Below are 16,021 nucleotides of genomic sequence, written 5' to 3'. Positions count from 1 at the left end.
GGTATTGACCACTGAGTTTGGGGAACACTGCCCTACATACTGGTATTGACCACTGAGTTTGGGGAACACTGCCCTACATACTGGTATTGACCACTGAGTTTGGGAAACACTGCCCTACATACTGGTATTGACCACTGAGTTTGGGGAACACTGCCCTACATACTGGTATTGACCACTGAGTTTGGGGAACACTGCCCTACATACTGGTATTGACCACTGAGTTTGAGAAACACTGCCCTACATACTGGTATTGGCCACTGAGTATGGGAAACACTGCCCTACATACTGGTATTGACCACTGAGTTTGAGAAACACTGCCCTACATACTGGTATTGGCCACTGAGTATGGGAAACACTGCCCTACATACTGGTATTGACCACTGAGTTTGAGAAACACTGCCCTACATATTGGTATTGACCACTGAGTTTGGGAAACACTGCCCTACATACTGGTATTGGCCACTGAGTTTGGGAAACACTGCCCTACATACTGGTATTGACCACTGAGTTTGAGAAACACTGCCCTACATACTGGTATTGACCACTGAGTTTGAGAAACACTGCCCTACATACTGGTATTGACCACTGAGTTTGGGAAACACTGCCCTACATACTGGTATTGACCACTGAGTTTGAGAAACACTGCCCTACATACTGGTATTGACCACTGAGTTTGAGAAACACTGCCCTACATACTGGTATTGACCACTGAGTTTGGGAAACACTGCCCTACATACTGGTATTGACCAGAATAACAAACAAACAAAAAACTCTTCGGGAGAGGTTTTCTTTAGCACTATTCTATAGATCCAGTGAATGTGGAGGAAGAGTTAAGATGGAGTGTTGCCTTGGTAACGTCTGAAAAACCCGGAACATCCGGCTAAATTCTAGAAGGAACCTTTTTTTTAATTTTTTTTATTTTTATATCTCAGACACATCAAGTCGGATTTTCAAAATGTTTGTCTGCCAATAGCACCTCTGTCAAGAGTCTCCTGTCAATCTTTTTCTTTCACACAGCAACGCTACTGCCACACTCAACCTTGTTAAAATACTCCAAACCAGAATGTGGCAGTAGCATTGTTTGTCAATGCATATCTGTGTGTTTTGCTTATTCTCTTTAATTCTACACATTTTGCCATGGGGCAGAGAGAAGATTTGATAATTTTATATCTAATTTCATGCAATTGTACTCATTTTGCCATGGGGCGGAGTGACAAATGTGCAGTTTTACAACTACATTTCCTGCAATTCTACCTATTTTGCCATAGGGTGGAGGCAAATGTATGCAGTTAATAGGATAACTGATGATTATTGGGCCCCACTGCCAGTCGGTAATTCGACCATGCTTACTACAAGTTTATATAGCGGGCCGCTAGACTCACTTACCAATGTAAAACAATGTTGCTGACATGAGATAATTGAGTGACTGCTGATGCACAACCACATTTAGAAATTGCACCTTGTACTATTATTCTATTATTACTCATACTACAATGATGAAAAAATCTTGCTACCTAGCCATAAAAGAAAGATATTTAAATGTACCAGCCATGACAGCTAACCAGGGCCGGTGTATGGGTCCTGGCCCGCCCTACCGCACCTCCTTTCCGGTCCAAATTAAATATTGAAATATTGATCACGCGCTGTCAGAAAGACGCATCAATCTCAGATAAAGCATCAAAGCGAGCGAAACAGCGCCCCTCTGTTTCCTTATGTATAGACCATCTATCTGATGGTGTCTGGACAAAGGGAGTATGGCATGTCATGCCTTTCCTGTCCTGAATATACCCAATGTGTTTTCTATGGGGAAAATATGCAGACCAAAGGTTGTCGCCTGCATTCCCACCTTCGGGACAACGACTCGTATTGTTTTTAATTAAAACATTTATTTTTTAACCTTTATTTAACTAGGCAAGTCAGTTAAGAACATTAAGAACAAATTCTTATTTACAATGACGGCCTACGATTAGGGCGGAGACATGAGCATCTCGTTATTTTAAACAGATTTCTGGTTTCAGCCACTTGCGAATTAGAAAGGAAAGTTTGCGGGTGGAAAGTGTACTGTTCGGATGCTGGCTTCCCCTAAAGTAAATTGATGTTTTGCCAAAATGATATAATTAATCCTGTCTAATTAAAATAATACTTTACCAGAGAGCTTGATTTACCCACAAAGGATTATTATTATAATTTTTTTTAAATAGCTGTGAATTGTTTCAAATCACAAGTGCAAAGGCGGATGTCTATTTGGAAAGCCAGTAATTTGGGCAGTATAAATTAAAATGTTGAGAAATGAAGAAGAGGAAGGCTGTGTGGTGAAGATATGAACATTACTCTCCAGAACGTGCTCCGCTGTCTCCTCGTTAATTATTGCACATTCATTGTTTCATTGTGTGAATTGTTTGCCCTTTGATTGTTGTTTTTTACATTTATTTTTTAAATAAATTCCCCATTACGTATGTAACCAGTCGGCTAGTAAATGTACCGTTAATCCATGTCATTTGGTTACATTCATTTCTGTTAATGCATGTTTTACAGTCATTTACCGTTGTCATTCTCGGGAAGTGGAAACGTTGATTACAGAGTTCCCAACCTGATACACTTGTGAGAAACAGGTGTTGGTTTAGTTCATAACCATCATTTAGGAGTTTAGTCATTTTATTTTTTCATGGTGTTTTGTTTTGAGTGCTCCATGTGTGGTTTCCTGTCCTGATAACAGTTGAGGGAAATCTGCTGAGTTGATACCATGTTGCACTTCCCTAGTCAATAGCTCAAATCAAGACAGATAGAAAGGGAGGGAGACAGACAGACAGGCGGAGGAGTAGAGAGATTAATGAGATTGAAAGAAATTGCAATTTTAATCAGGATGTTTTTACTGTTTTTATTTGTTGGCTTTAGGCCTATGTATTTTACTTAGTTGCCGATGGAAGTTCTAGACCTACTGCTGCATTGTCCTATATGGGCTATCTCTGAGTTATAGGCCTACTGCTGCATTGTCCTATATGGGCTATCTCTGAGTTATAGGCCTACTGCTGCATTGGCCTATATAGGCTATCTCTGAGTTATACGCCTACTGCTGCATTGGCCTATATAGGCTATCTCTGAGTTATACGCCTACTGCTGCATTGGCCTATATAGGCTATCTCTGAGTTATACGCCTACTGCTGCATTGGCCTATATAGGCTATCTCTGAGTTATAGGCCTACTGCTGCATTGGCCTATATAGGCTATCTCTGAGTTATAGGCCTACTGCTGCATTGTCCTATATGGGCTATCTCTGAGTTATAGGCCTACTGCTGCATTGGCCTATATAGGCTATCTCTGAGTTATACGCCTACTGCTGCATTGGCCTATATAGGCTATCTCTGAGTTATACGCCTACTGCTGCATTGGCCTATATAGGCTATCTCTGAGTTATAGGCCTACTGCTGCATTGGCCTATATAGGCTATCTCTGAGTTATAGGCCTACTGCTGCATTGTCCTATATGGGCTATCTCTGAGTTATAGGCCTACTGCTGCATTGTCCTATATGGGCTATCTCTGAGTTATAGGCCTACTGCTGCATTGGCCTATATAGGCTATCTCTGAGTTATACGCCTACTGCTGCATTGTCCTATATGGGCTATCTCTGAGTTATAGGCCTACTGCTGCATTGGCCTATATAGGCTATCTCTGAGTTATAGGCCTACTGCTGCATTGTCCTATATGGGCTATCTCTGAGTTATAGGCCTACTGCTGCATTGGCCTATATAGGCTATCTCTGAGTTATACGCCTACTGCTGCATTGGCCTATATAGGCTATCTCTGAGTTATAGGCCTATTGCTGCATTTGCCTATATGGGCTATCTCTGAGTTATAGGTCTACTGCTGCATTGGCCTATATAGGCTATCTCTGAGTTATAGGCCTACTGCTGCATTGTCCTATATGGGCTATCTCTGAGTTATAGGCCTACTGCTGCATTGGCCTATATAGGCTATCTCTGAGTTATAGGCCTACTGCTGCATTGTCCTATATGGGCTATCTCTGAGTTATAGGCCTACTGCTGCATTGGCCTATATAGGCTATCTCTGAGTTATAGGCCTACTGCTGCATTGTCCTATATGGGCTATCTCTGAGTTATAGGCCTACTGCTGCATTGGCCTATATAGGCTATCTCTGAGTTATAGGCCTACTGCTGCATTGTCCTATATGGGCTATCTCTGAGTTATAGGCCTACTGCTGCATTGGCCTATATAGGCTATCTCTGAGTTATAGGCCTACTGCTGCATTGTCCTATATGGGCTATCTGTGAGTTCTATGTGCTAATTTCTTTAGCCGCCAATGGATCACGGTGTATACCATATATACCACGACTAAGTTCTGTGTTGGGTCGTACCGAAGAACAGTCCTTAGCCGTGGTATGTGTAACAGATACAAACCCCCCCTCAGGCCTTATTGCTTAATTATAACACCTATTAACCACATTTCTTCAGGCGTGCATACAGGAGGTCCTGTGGGGGAAAAAAAACAGGCACCCCTATAGAAATCAAATGCCAACTGGTTTCGTTCTGGCGTGTGGCCCTGCAGCTAATATCTGGGATTCATCGGTGGACATTGGTTGAGCCTTGACAACACCGCTTTTGTGAGCTGTCACCAACCAACCAGTGTAGAGTATACGAGTCTATGAAAAACCTCATCTAATTGGTTAGTAGAAACAGGTTCCTCCTTCCAGAGCTCCTGCTGTCCCTCTATTTACATGCAAATGGCTGTTTGCATATTTACAAATATTATTGTCACAGTAGGATGCTAAAGTACTGCCAGAAGAATGATTATACGAATTTAACATGTGCAGGTGCAATTATTCCTGGCAAATATTAACGTACAAGTTTGTAAATACGATTACAACTACAAATGTGTTTTTTTTTTTTTTTTCATGTTCACAACTCATCAGTTACACACTTGCAAATTGTGTTTACAACTACAAATCTATTGTAAACGATCAAATCATTATGTCAGTGATTTATCTCCATACTTCCACTGTGATAAGAACCCGGCATCTATCTGATTCTGCAGAGATATTCTCGGTGTGTTTTATGGTTCAGAGTGTAAGGTCGGGACCATTGGATGGGACAGGTAACCTGTTGAATGTGAAGCGACAGAAACAATAGGGGCCATCGGCACTAGGACCGTGTTGGATAACCCACTCTTCTACAGAGTGGCTGTGATCACTGTCCACGACAGACGAGTCAGCCATCCTCACAACGAAGCACCATGCAAATATAATAGTTTGCGAAAGGTACGTTGAAACATTTGTTACGTGGATCCATGTAACATTCGTTCTCGCAATCGTTCCCGACGAAATTTGTTGTGCTGAAATGAAACGTTTTGTAGACGTTATGTTTGTCGTGGTAGGTGGTGAAGATGGATCGCTTCAGTGGTAAAGAAACATCCGCGAGGCAGCAGACACCTGCAAACAACATTTGAGTCGCAAGCAGCGTTATAATGTAAGTGAGAATTGTAGAATCTTACGTTGTTACATTGTTCGTTACATTGTTGCCATAAGTGGGGCTTCGAGATACATCGTTCCAATTGCACATTTTGCTCCATTTCTGTAACGTTTTGCGCTCATGAGTCATCACTAAACCCTACCGTAGACTGTGAGTCATACTCTTCCAACCCAGCCCACTGACGGTAGCCAGTGGAAAACCAGCGGCATCTTTATTGAGATCTGCACCTTGCAAAACAATGCATTGAAAAATATGTAGATTATTTAAAAAAACAACAACATGCATAGAAAAAGGGGTTGTTCATTTGCATTCTGTCTCTCTCGCGCTGTGTGTGCGTGTGTGTGTGCGTGTGTGTGTACAATGCAGAAAACTAAATTAGTTTTTTTTCTTCTGTCATATCTCTCCATGTGTCATAATCCATTCACAGAGGATAACCCATTACAGGGCTAGGGATAATATTGATGTCAATCCAATCAGTTTATGTCGATAAGTGTCACGTCTTGGTTGTGTTGCAGGAATATGACGTTTTAGAAAACACTCACTAAATCTCTAAACCTTCTGCAGTTGTTTTGACTGATGTCTAATCTTAATTCATTTATGAGTGAAATTACAGCCTGTTTTAAATTGCTGTCAGTACTTTTGCACCAGGTCCTTCAGGTCCTTCAGGTTCTGACATTTACATTTAAGTCATTTAGCAGACGCTCTTATCCAGAGCGACTTACAAATTATGATATCCAGTGGAACAACCACTTTACAATAGTGCATCTAAATCTTTTAAGGGGGGGGGTTAGAAGGATTACCTTATCCTATCCTAGGTATTCCTTAAAGAGGTGGGGTTTCAGGTGTCTCTGGAAGGTGGTGATTGACTCCGCTGTCCTGGCGTCGTGAGGGAGCTTGTTCCACCATTGGGGTGCCAGAGCAGCGAACAGACAATAATATAATTTAGAAACTCAATGCTTTTGCCAAATAGTCGTCTCACTCCTGTCCTATGATAAACTATAGCTCCAGTAATACTCCCTCTCTGACCATGACTGTGTCCCAAATGGCATCCTATTCCCTATATAGTGCACTAGTTTAAACCAGAGCCCTATGGAACCCTATTCCCTATATAGTGCACTACTTTAGACCAGAGCCCTATGGAACCCTATTCCCTATATATAGTGCACTACTTTAGACCAGAGCCCTATGGAACCCTATTCCCTATATAGTGCACTACTTTAGACCAGATCCCTATGGAACCCTATTCCCTATATAGTGCACTACTTTAGACCAGAGCCCTATTCCCTATATAGTGCACTACTTTAGACCAGAGCCCTATGGAACCCTATTCCCTATATAGTGCACTACTTTAGACCAGAGCCCTATGGAACCCTATTCCCTATATATAGTGCACTACTTTAGACCAGATCCCTATGGAACCCTATTCCCTATATAGTGCACTACTTTAGACCAGAGCCCTATGGAACCCTATTCCCTATATAGTGCACTACTTTAGACCAGAGCCCTATGGAACCCTATTCCCTATATAGTGCACTACTTTAGACCAGAGCGTGCCATTTGGAACACAAAGGGGTCATCACGTAAAAATGTCCCAGTTGTTCCTATGAATCACTGAACAAAACACAGTCTCCGAGATCTTGTAGTAATTACTGCCTTATTGCTTCCGGTGGTTTCACATACACTGTTTATATCTGTTACACATCCACTGTTTATATCTGTTACACATCCACTGTTTATCTGTTACACATCCACTGTTTATATCTGTTACACATCCACTGTTTATATCTGTTACACATCCACTGTTTATATCTGTTACACATCTACTGTTTATCTGTTACACATCCACTGTTTATCTGTTACACATCTACTGTTTATATCTGTTACACATCCACTGTTTATATCTGTTACACATCCACTGTTTATATCTGTTACACATCTACTGTTTATCTGTTACACATCCACTGTTTATATCTGTTACACATCCACTGTTTATATCTGTTACACATCCACTGTTTATATCTGTTACACATCCACTGTTTATATCTGTTACACATCCACTGTTTATCTGTTACACATCTACTGTTTATATCTGTTACACATCCACTGTTTATCTGTTACACATCCACTGTTTATCTGTTACACATCTACTGTTTATATCTGTTACACATCCACTGTTTATATCTGTTACACATCCACTGTTTATATCTGTTACACATCCACTGTTTATCTGTTACACATCCACTGTTTATCTGTTACACATCTACTGTTTATATCTGTTACACATCCACTGTTTATCTGTTACACATCCACTGTTTATCTGTTACACATCCACTGTTTATCTGTTACACATCCACTGTTTATATCTGTTACACATCCACTGTTTATCTGTTACACATCCACTGTTTATCTGTTACACATCCACTGTTTATCTGTTACACATCCACTGTTTATCTGTTACACATCCACTGTTTATCTGTTACACATCCACTGTTTATCTGTTACACATCCACTGTTTATCTGTTACACATCTACTGTTTATATCTGTTACACATCCACTGTTATATCTGTTACACATCCGCTGTTGCCTCAACAATGGGTTTGTGGTGACAAAGCATTAATAGATATAGTTTTATAGTTTTTATAAGGCCCAGTTCAGTTGTTGTTCACCTGCCAATGGGATTTACAGTAATATTCTAGTGTGTACATTTACAATAACATCATGGGCCCGAAACCTTATTTAAGATTCACACAGAACTCGTATTATACATATCTCAAGTTAAGATTTGGCAATAAATTATTTTGCACTTCAGCTATTAGTCAACAAACTGTACAAATAATAGAGAGTGGTACTATTTGACAGATGTGACACACCGTACAGTAACAGGGATGACATTACAGTAACAGGGATGACATTAGAGCAACAGGGATGACAGTACAGTAACAGGGATGATAGGACAGTAACAGGGATGATAGGACAGTAACAGGGATGACATTACAGTAACAGGGATGATAGGACAGTAACAGGGATGATAGGACAGTAACAGGGATGATAGGACAGTAACAGGGATGATAGGACAGTAACAGGGATGACGGTACAGTAACAGGGATGACAGTACGGCTAACAGGAGGGCACTACAGTAACAGGATGACTATAGGGCTATACAGTAGGGCTGTACAGTAGGGCTATACAGTAGGGCTATACAGTAGGGCTATACAGTGGAGCAATATAGTAGGGCTATACAGTAGGGCTATACAGTAGGGCTATACAGTAGGGCTATACAGTAGGGCTATACAGTGGAGCAATATAGTAGGGCTATACAGTAGGGCTATACAGTAGGGCTATATAGTAGAGCTATATAGTAGAGCTATACAGTAGGGCTATACAGTAGGGCTATACAGTAGAGCTATACAGTAGGGCTATACAGTGGATCAATACAGTAGAATATACAGTAGGGCTATACAGTAGGGCTATACAGTAGACAATACAGTAGGGCTATACAGTAGACTATACAGTAGGGCTATACAGTAGGGCTATACAGTAGGGCTATACAGTAGACTATACAGTAGACTATACAGTAGGGCTATACAGTAGACTATACAGTAGGGCTATACAGTGGGGCTATACAGTAGGGCTATACAGTAGGGCTATACAGTAGGACTATACAGTAGGGCTATGCAGTAGGGCTATGCAGTAGGCTATACAGTAGACTATACAGTAGACTATACAGTAGGGCTATACAGTAGACTATACAGTAGACTATACAGTAGGGATATACAGTAGACTATACAGTAGGGCTATACAGTAGCCTATACAGTAGGGCTATACAGTAGACTATACAGTAGACTATACAGTAGGGCTATATAGTAGGGCTATACAGCAGACTATACAGTAGGCTATACATTAGGGCTATACAGTAGGCTATACATTAGGGCTATACAGTAGTCTATACAGTAGAGTATACAGTAGTCTATACAGTAGGGCTATACAGTAGACTATAAAGTCGACTATACAGTAGGACTATACAGTAGACTATACAGTAGGGCTATATAGTAGGCCTATACAGTAGACTATACAGTTGACTATACAGTAGGGCTATACAGTAGAGCTATACAGTAGGCTTTACAGTAGGGCTATACAGTAGGGCTATACAGTAGGGCTATACAGTAGACTATACAGTAGACTATACAGTAGGGCTATACAGTAGACTAGGCTATACAGTGGAGCGATACATTAGACTATAGTAGGGCTATACAGTAGGGCTATACAGTAGGGCTGTACAGTAGAGCTATACAGTAGGGCTATACAGTGGGGTATACAGTAGACTATACAGTAGGGCTATACACTAGGCTATACAGTATGATATGTTGTAGGGCTATACAGTAGGACTATACAGTAGGGCTATACAGTAGGGCTATACAGTGGAGCGATACATTAGACTACAGTAGGGCTATACAGTAGGGCTATACAGTAGGGCTATACACTAGGCTATACAGTAGGGCTATACAGTAGGGTTATATAGTAGGGCTATATAGTAGGGCTATACAGTAGGGCTATACAGTAGACTATATAGTAGGGCTATACAGTAGAGCTATACAGTAGGGCTATACAGTAGGGCTATACAGTAGACTATACAGTAGGGCTATACAGTAGGGCTATACAGTTTACTATACAGTTGACTATACAGTAGGGCTATACAGTAGGGCTATACAGTAGGGCTATATAGTAGGGCTATATAGTAGGGCTATACAGTAGGGCTATATAGTAGGACTATACAGTAGGGCTATACAGTAGGGCTATACAGTAGTCTATACAGTAGACTATACAGTAGGGCTATAAAGTAGAGCTATATAGTAGAGCTATACAGTAGACTATACAGTAGGGCTATACAGTAGACTTTACAGTAGACTATACAGTAGGGCTATACAGTAGGGCCATATAGTAGAGCTATACAGTAGGCTATACAGTAGGGCTATACAGTAGAGCTATACAGTAGGCTATACAGTAGGGCTATACAGTAGACTATACAGTAGGGCTATACAGTAGGGCTATAAAGTAGGGCTATACAGTAGGTCTATACAGTAGGGCTATACAGTGGAGCGATACATTAGACTATAGTAGGGCTATACAGTAGGGCTATACAGTAGGGCTGTACAGTAGAGCTATACAGTAGGGCTATACAGTGGGGTATACAGTAGACTATACAGTAGGGCTATACACTAGGCTATACAGTATGATATGTTGTAGGGCTATACAGTAGGACTATACAGTAGGGCTATACAGTAGGGCTATACAGTGGAGCGATACATTAGACTACAGTAGGGCTATACAGTAGGGCTATACAGTAGGGCTATACACTAGGCTATACAGTAGGGCTATACAGTAGGGTTATATAGTAGGGCTATATAGTAGGGCTATACAGTAGGGCTATACAGTAGACTATATAGTAGGGCTATACAGTAGGGCTATACAGTAGGGCTATACAGTAGACTATACAGTAGACTATACAGTAGGGCTATACAGTAGAGCTATATAGTAGAGCTATAAAGTAGGGCTATACAGTAGGATATACAGTAGGGCTATACAGTAGACTATACAGTAGACTATACAGTAGGGCTATACAGTAGGGCTATACAGTAGAGCTATATAGTAGAGCTATACAGTAGGCTATACAGTAGTGCTATACAGTAGGCTATACAGTAGACTATACAGTAGACTATACAGTAGGGCTATACAGTAGGGCTATACAGTAGGTCTATACAGTAGGGCTATACAGTAGGGCTATACAGTGGAGCGATACATTAGACTATAGTAGGGCTATACAGTGGAGCGATACAGTAGACTATAGTAGGGCTATACAGTAGGGCTGTACAGTAGAGCTATACAGTAGGGCTATACAGTGGGGTATACAGTATGATATGTTGTAGGGCTATACAGTAGGACTATACAGTAGGGCTATACAGTAGGGCTATACAGTGGAGCGATACATTAGACTACAGTAGGGCTATACAGTAGGGCTATACAGTAGGGCTATACACTAGGCTATACAGTATGATATGTTGTAGGGCTATACAGTAGGACTATACAGTAGGGCTATACAGTAGGGCTATACAGTAGGGCTATACAGTAGTCTATACAGTAGGGCTATACAGTAGGGCTATACAGTAGCGCTATAAAGTAGACTATACAGTAGACTATACAGTAGGGCTATACAGTAGGGCTATACAGTAGGGCTATTCAGTAGGCTATACAGTAGTGCTATACAGTAGCCTATACAGTAGGCCTATACAGTAGGGCTATACAGTAGAATATACAGTAGGGCTATACAGTAGGGCTATACAGTAGTCTATACAGTAGGGCTATACAGTATCGCTATACAGTAGGGCTATACAGTAGACTATACAGTAGACTATACAGTAGGGCTATACAGTAGACTATACAGTAGGGCTATACAGTAGACTATACAGTAGGGCTATACATTAGGGCTATACATTAGGGCTATACAGTAGTCTATACAGTAGGGCTATACAGTAGGGCTATACAGTAGACTATACAGTAGGGCTATACAGTAGGGCTATACAGTATTCTGTACAGTAGGGCTATACAGACATTTACATTTACATTTTAGTCATTTAGCAGACGCTCTTATCCAGAGCGACTTACAGTAGTGAATACATACATTTCATTTTCATTTCATTTTTTTTATACAGTAGAATATACAGTAGGGCTATACATTAGGGCTATACAGTAGTCTATACAGTAGGGCTATACAGTAGGGCTATACAGTAGGGCTATACAGTAGTCTATACAGTAGGGCTATACAGTAGGGCTATACAGTAGTGGCTATACAGTAGGGCTATACAGTAGTCTGTACAGTAGGGCTATACAGTAGCGCTATACAGTAGGGCTATACAGTAGGGCTATACAGTAGGCTGTACAGTAGGGCTATACAGTAGGGCTATACAGTAGGCTATACAGTAGGCTGTACAGTAGGGCTATACAGTATTCTGTACAGTAGGGCTATACAGTAGGGCTATACAGTAGGCTATACAGTAGGGCTATACAGTAGGCTGTACAGTAGGGCTATACAGTAGACTATACAGTAGGGCTATACAGTAGGGCTATACAGTAGGGCTATACAGTAGACTATACAGTAGGCTGTACAGTGAGGCAATACAGTAGGGCTATACAGTAGGGCTATACAGTAGGGCTATACAGTAGGGCTATACAGTAGGGCTATACAGTAGGCTATACAGTAGGGCTATACAGTAGGCTGTACAGTAGGGCTATACAGTAGGCTGTACAGTGAGGCAATACAGTAGGGCTATACAGTAGGCTATACAGTAGGGCTATACAGTAGGCTGTACAGTAGGGCTATACAGTAGGGCTATACAGTAGACTATACAGTAGGGCTATACAGTAGGGCTATACAGTAGGGCTATACAGTAGGCTGTACAGTAGGGCTATACAGTAGGGCTATACAGTAGGGCTATACAGTAGGGCTATACAGTAGAGCTATACAGTAGGGCTATACAGTAGGGCTATACAGTAGGGCTATCCAGTATTATGACATCTCTTATCTTATCTATAGCATCTCTGCCCATATAGCTAGAGCTGTCTGTCTGGCTCCCTCCCCTGAGTGGCTATAGATGCTTTAAGATGCAGAGATATATAGAGAGAGATGTAGAGGGAGATGTAGAGAGAGAGATGTAGAGAGAGATATAGAGAGAGATGTAGTGGGAGATGTAGAGAGAGAGATGTAGAGAGAGATGTAGAGAGAGATGTAGAGAGAGAGATGTAGAGAGAGATGTTGAGAGAGAGAGATATAGAGAGAGATGGAGACAGATATAGAGAGAGATATAGAGAGAGATGTAGAGAGAGATGTAGAGGGAGAGAGATATAGAGAGAGATGTAGAGGTAGAGAGATGGAGAGAGAGATGGAGAGAGAGATGTAGAGGGAGATGTAGAGGGAGAGATGTAGAGGGAGAGATATAGAGAGAGATGTAAAGGGAGAGAGATAGAGAGAGATATAGAGGGAGAGAGATATATAGAGAGAGAGTATAGAGGGAGAGATAGAGAGAGATGTGGAGAGAGAGATGTAGAGGGAGATGTAGAGGGAGAGATGTAGAGGGAGAGATATAGAGAGAGATATAGAGGGAGAGAGATAGAGAGAGATATAGAGGGAGAGATATAGAGGGAGAGATAGAGAGAGAGATGTAGAGGGAGAGATAGAGAGAGAGATGTAGAGGGAGAGACAGAGAGAGAGATGTAGAGAGAGAGATATAGAGAGAGAGATGTAGAGGGAGAGAGATATAGAGGGAGATGTAGAGGGAGAGATATAGAGAGAGATATAGAGGGAGATATAGAGGGAAAGAGATATAGAGAGAGATAGAGGGAGAGATAGAGAGAGAGATATAGAGGGAGAGAGATAGAGAGAGATATAGAGGGAGAGAGATATAGAGAGAGATAGAGGGAGAGATAGAAAGAGAGATGTAGAGGGAGAGATGTAGAGGGAGAGATATATAGAGAGATATAGAGGGAGAGAGATATAGAGAGAGATAGAGGGCGAGATAGAGAGAGAGATGTAGAGGGAGAGATAGAGAGAGAGATATAGAGAGAGAGATGTAGAGAGAGATATAGAGGGAGATATAGAGGGAGAGAGATATAGAGAGAGATAGAGGGAGAGATAGAGAGAGAGATATAGAGAGAGAGATGTAGAGGGAGAGAGATATAGAGGGAGATGTAGAGGGAGAGATATAGAGAGAGATATAGAGGGAGATATAGAGGGAGAGAGATATAGAGAGAGATAGAGGGAGAGATAGAGAGAGAGAGATAGAGGGAGAGATAGAGAGAGAGAGATAGAGGGAGAGAGATAGAGAGAGATATAGAGAGAGATAGAGGGAGAGATATAGAGGGAGAGAGATAGAGAGAGATATAGAGGGAGAGAGATATAGAGAGAGATATAGAGGGAGAGAGATATAGAGAGAGATATAGAGGGAGAGAGATATAGAGAGAGATAGAGGGAGAGATAGAGAGAGAGATGTAGAGGGAGAGATAGAGAGAGAGATATAGAGGGAGATATAGAGAGAGAGATGTAGAGGGAGAGAGATATAGAGGGAGATGTAGAGGGAGAGATAGAGAGAGAGATATAGAGGGAGAGAGATATAGAGAGAGATATAGAGGGAGAGATAGAGAGAGATATAGAGGGAGAGAGATATAGAGGGAGAGAGATATGAGAGAGATATAGAGGAGAGATAGAGAGAGATATAGAGGGAGAGAGATATAGAGGGAGAGAGATATAGAGAGAGATATAGAGGGAGAGATAGAGAGAGATATAGAGGGAGAGAGATGTTGAGGGAGAGAGATACAGAGAGAGATATAGAGGGAGAGATAGAGAGAGATATATAGAGAGAGATGTAGAGGGAGATATAGAGAGAGAGATATAGAGAGACGTAGAGGGAGAGAGATATATAGAGAGATATAGAAAGAGATTGAAATTGAAAGACAAGAGATTTAATAGACATGGAGAGATCTCATTAAAATAGATACCTTGTCACCCTAGAAGAAACCAGCCTGAAACATACCACCATCTATAGTACCTACTCTCTATAGTACCTACCCTCTATACTCTCCCCTCTCTACTCTCCCCTCTATACTCTCCCCTCTCTACTCTCCCCTCTTTACACTCTACTCTCTACTCTCCCCTCTTTACACTCTACTCTCTACTCTCCCCTCTATACTCTCCCCTCTTTACACTCTACTCTCTACTCTCCCCTCTCTACTCTCCCCTCTTTACACTCTACTCTCTACTCTCCCATCTTTACTCTCCCCTCTTTACACTCTACTCTCTACTCTCCCATCTTTACTCTCCCCTCTTTACACTCTACTCTCTACTCTCCCCTCTATACTCTCCCCTCTTTACACTCTACTCTCTACTCTCCCCTCTATACACTCTACTCTCTACTCTCCCCTCTTTACACTCTACTCTCTACTCTCCCCTCTTTACACTCTACTCTCTACTCTCCCCTCTCTACTCTCCCCTCTATACTCTCCCCTCTCTACTCTCCCCTCTATACTCTCCCCTCTATACTCTCCCCTCTATACTCTCTACTCTCTACTCTCCCCTCTCTACTCTCCCCTCTACTCTCCCCTCTTTACACTCTACTCTCTACTCTCCCCTCCCTACTCTCCCTTCTACTCTCCCTTCTACTCTCCCCTCTTTGCTCTCTAATTTCCCTACTACTCTCCCCTCTCTAATCTCCCTTCTCTACTCTTCTCTCCCCTCTCTACTCTCCCCTCTCTAATCTCCCTTCTCCCCTCTATACTCTCCCCTCTTTACACTCTACTCTCTACTCTCCCCTCTCTACTCTCCCCTCTATACTCTCCCCTCTTTACACTCTACTCTCTACTCTCCCCTCTCTATTCTCCCCTCTATACTCTCCCCTCTCTACTCTCCCCTCTATACTCTCCCCTCTATACTCTCTACTCTCCCCTCTCTACTCTCCCCTCTACTCTCCCCTCTTTACACTCTACTCTCT

The 16,021-nt window shown here is 41.8% G+C and overlaps 1 protein-coding gene across 1 annotated transcript in view; it reads left to right on the top strand.

Annotated features, from left to right (window-relative positions):
• The first annotated feature begins 5,178 nt into the window (after positions 1 to 5,178).
• Positions 5,179 to 16,021, top strand: part of rab27b (RAB27B, member RAS oncogene family) — a 102,615-nt gene continuing 91,772 nt past the window's right edge. Inside the window, exons 1-2 of the mRNA XM_045692655.2 lie at positions 5,179 to 5,274; positions 5,391 to 5,482. Of these exons, the coding sequence (XP_045548611.1) occupies positions 5,481 to 5,482 (2 nt within the window). The 5' untranslated portion in view covers positions 5,179 to 5,274; positions 5,391 to 5,480. The remainder of the gene's footprint in view (positions 5,275 to 5,390; positions 5,483 to 16,021) is intronic.

Source organism: Salmo salar, chromosome 13 (assembly GCF_965601325.2).
Source record: "Salmo salar chromosome 13, fSalSal1, whole genome shotgun sequence".
Taxonomy (NCBI): Eukaryota; Metazoa; Chordata; class Actinopteri; order Salmoniformes; family Salmonidae; genus Salmo; species Salmo salar.
The sequence above is the reverse complement of the archived record's forward strand: the minus strand, read 5'-3'. Positions and strand labels throughout refer to the sequence as shown.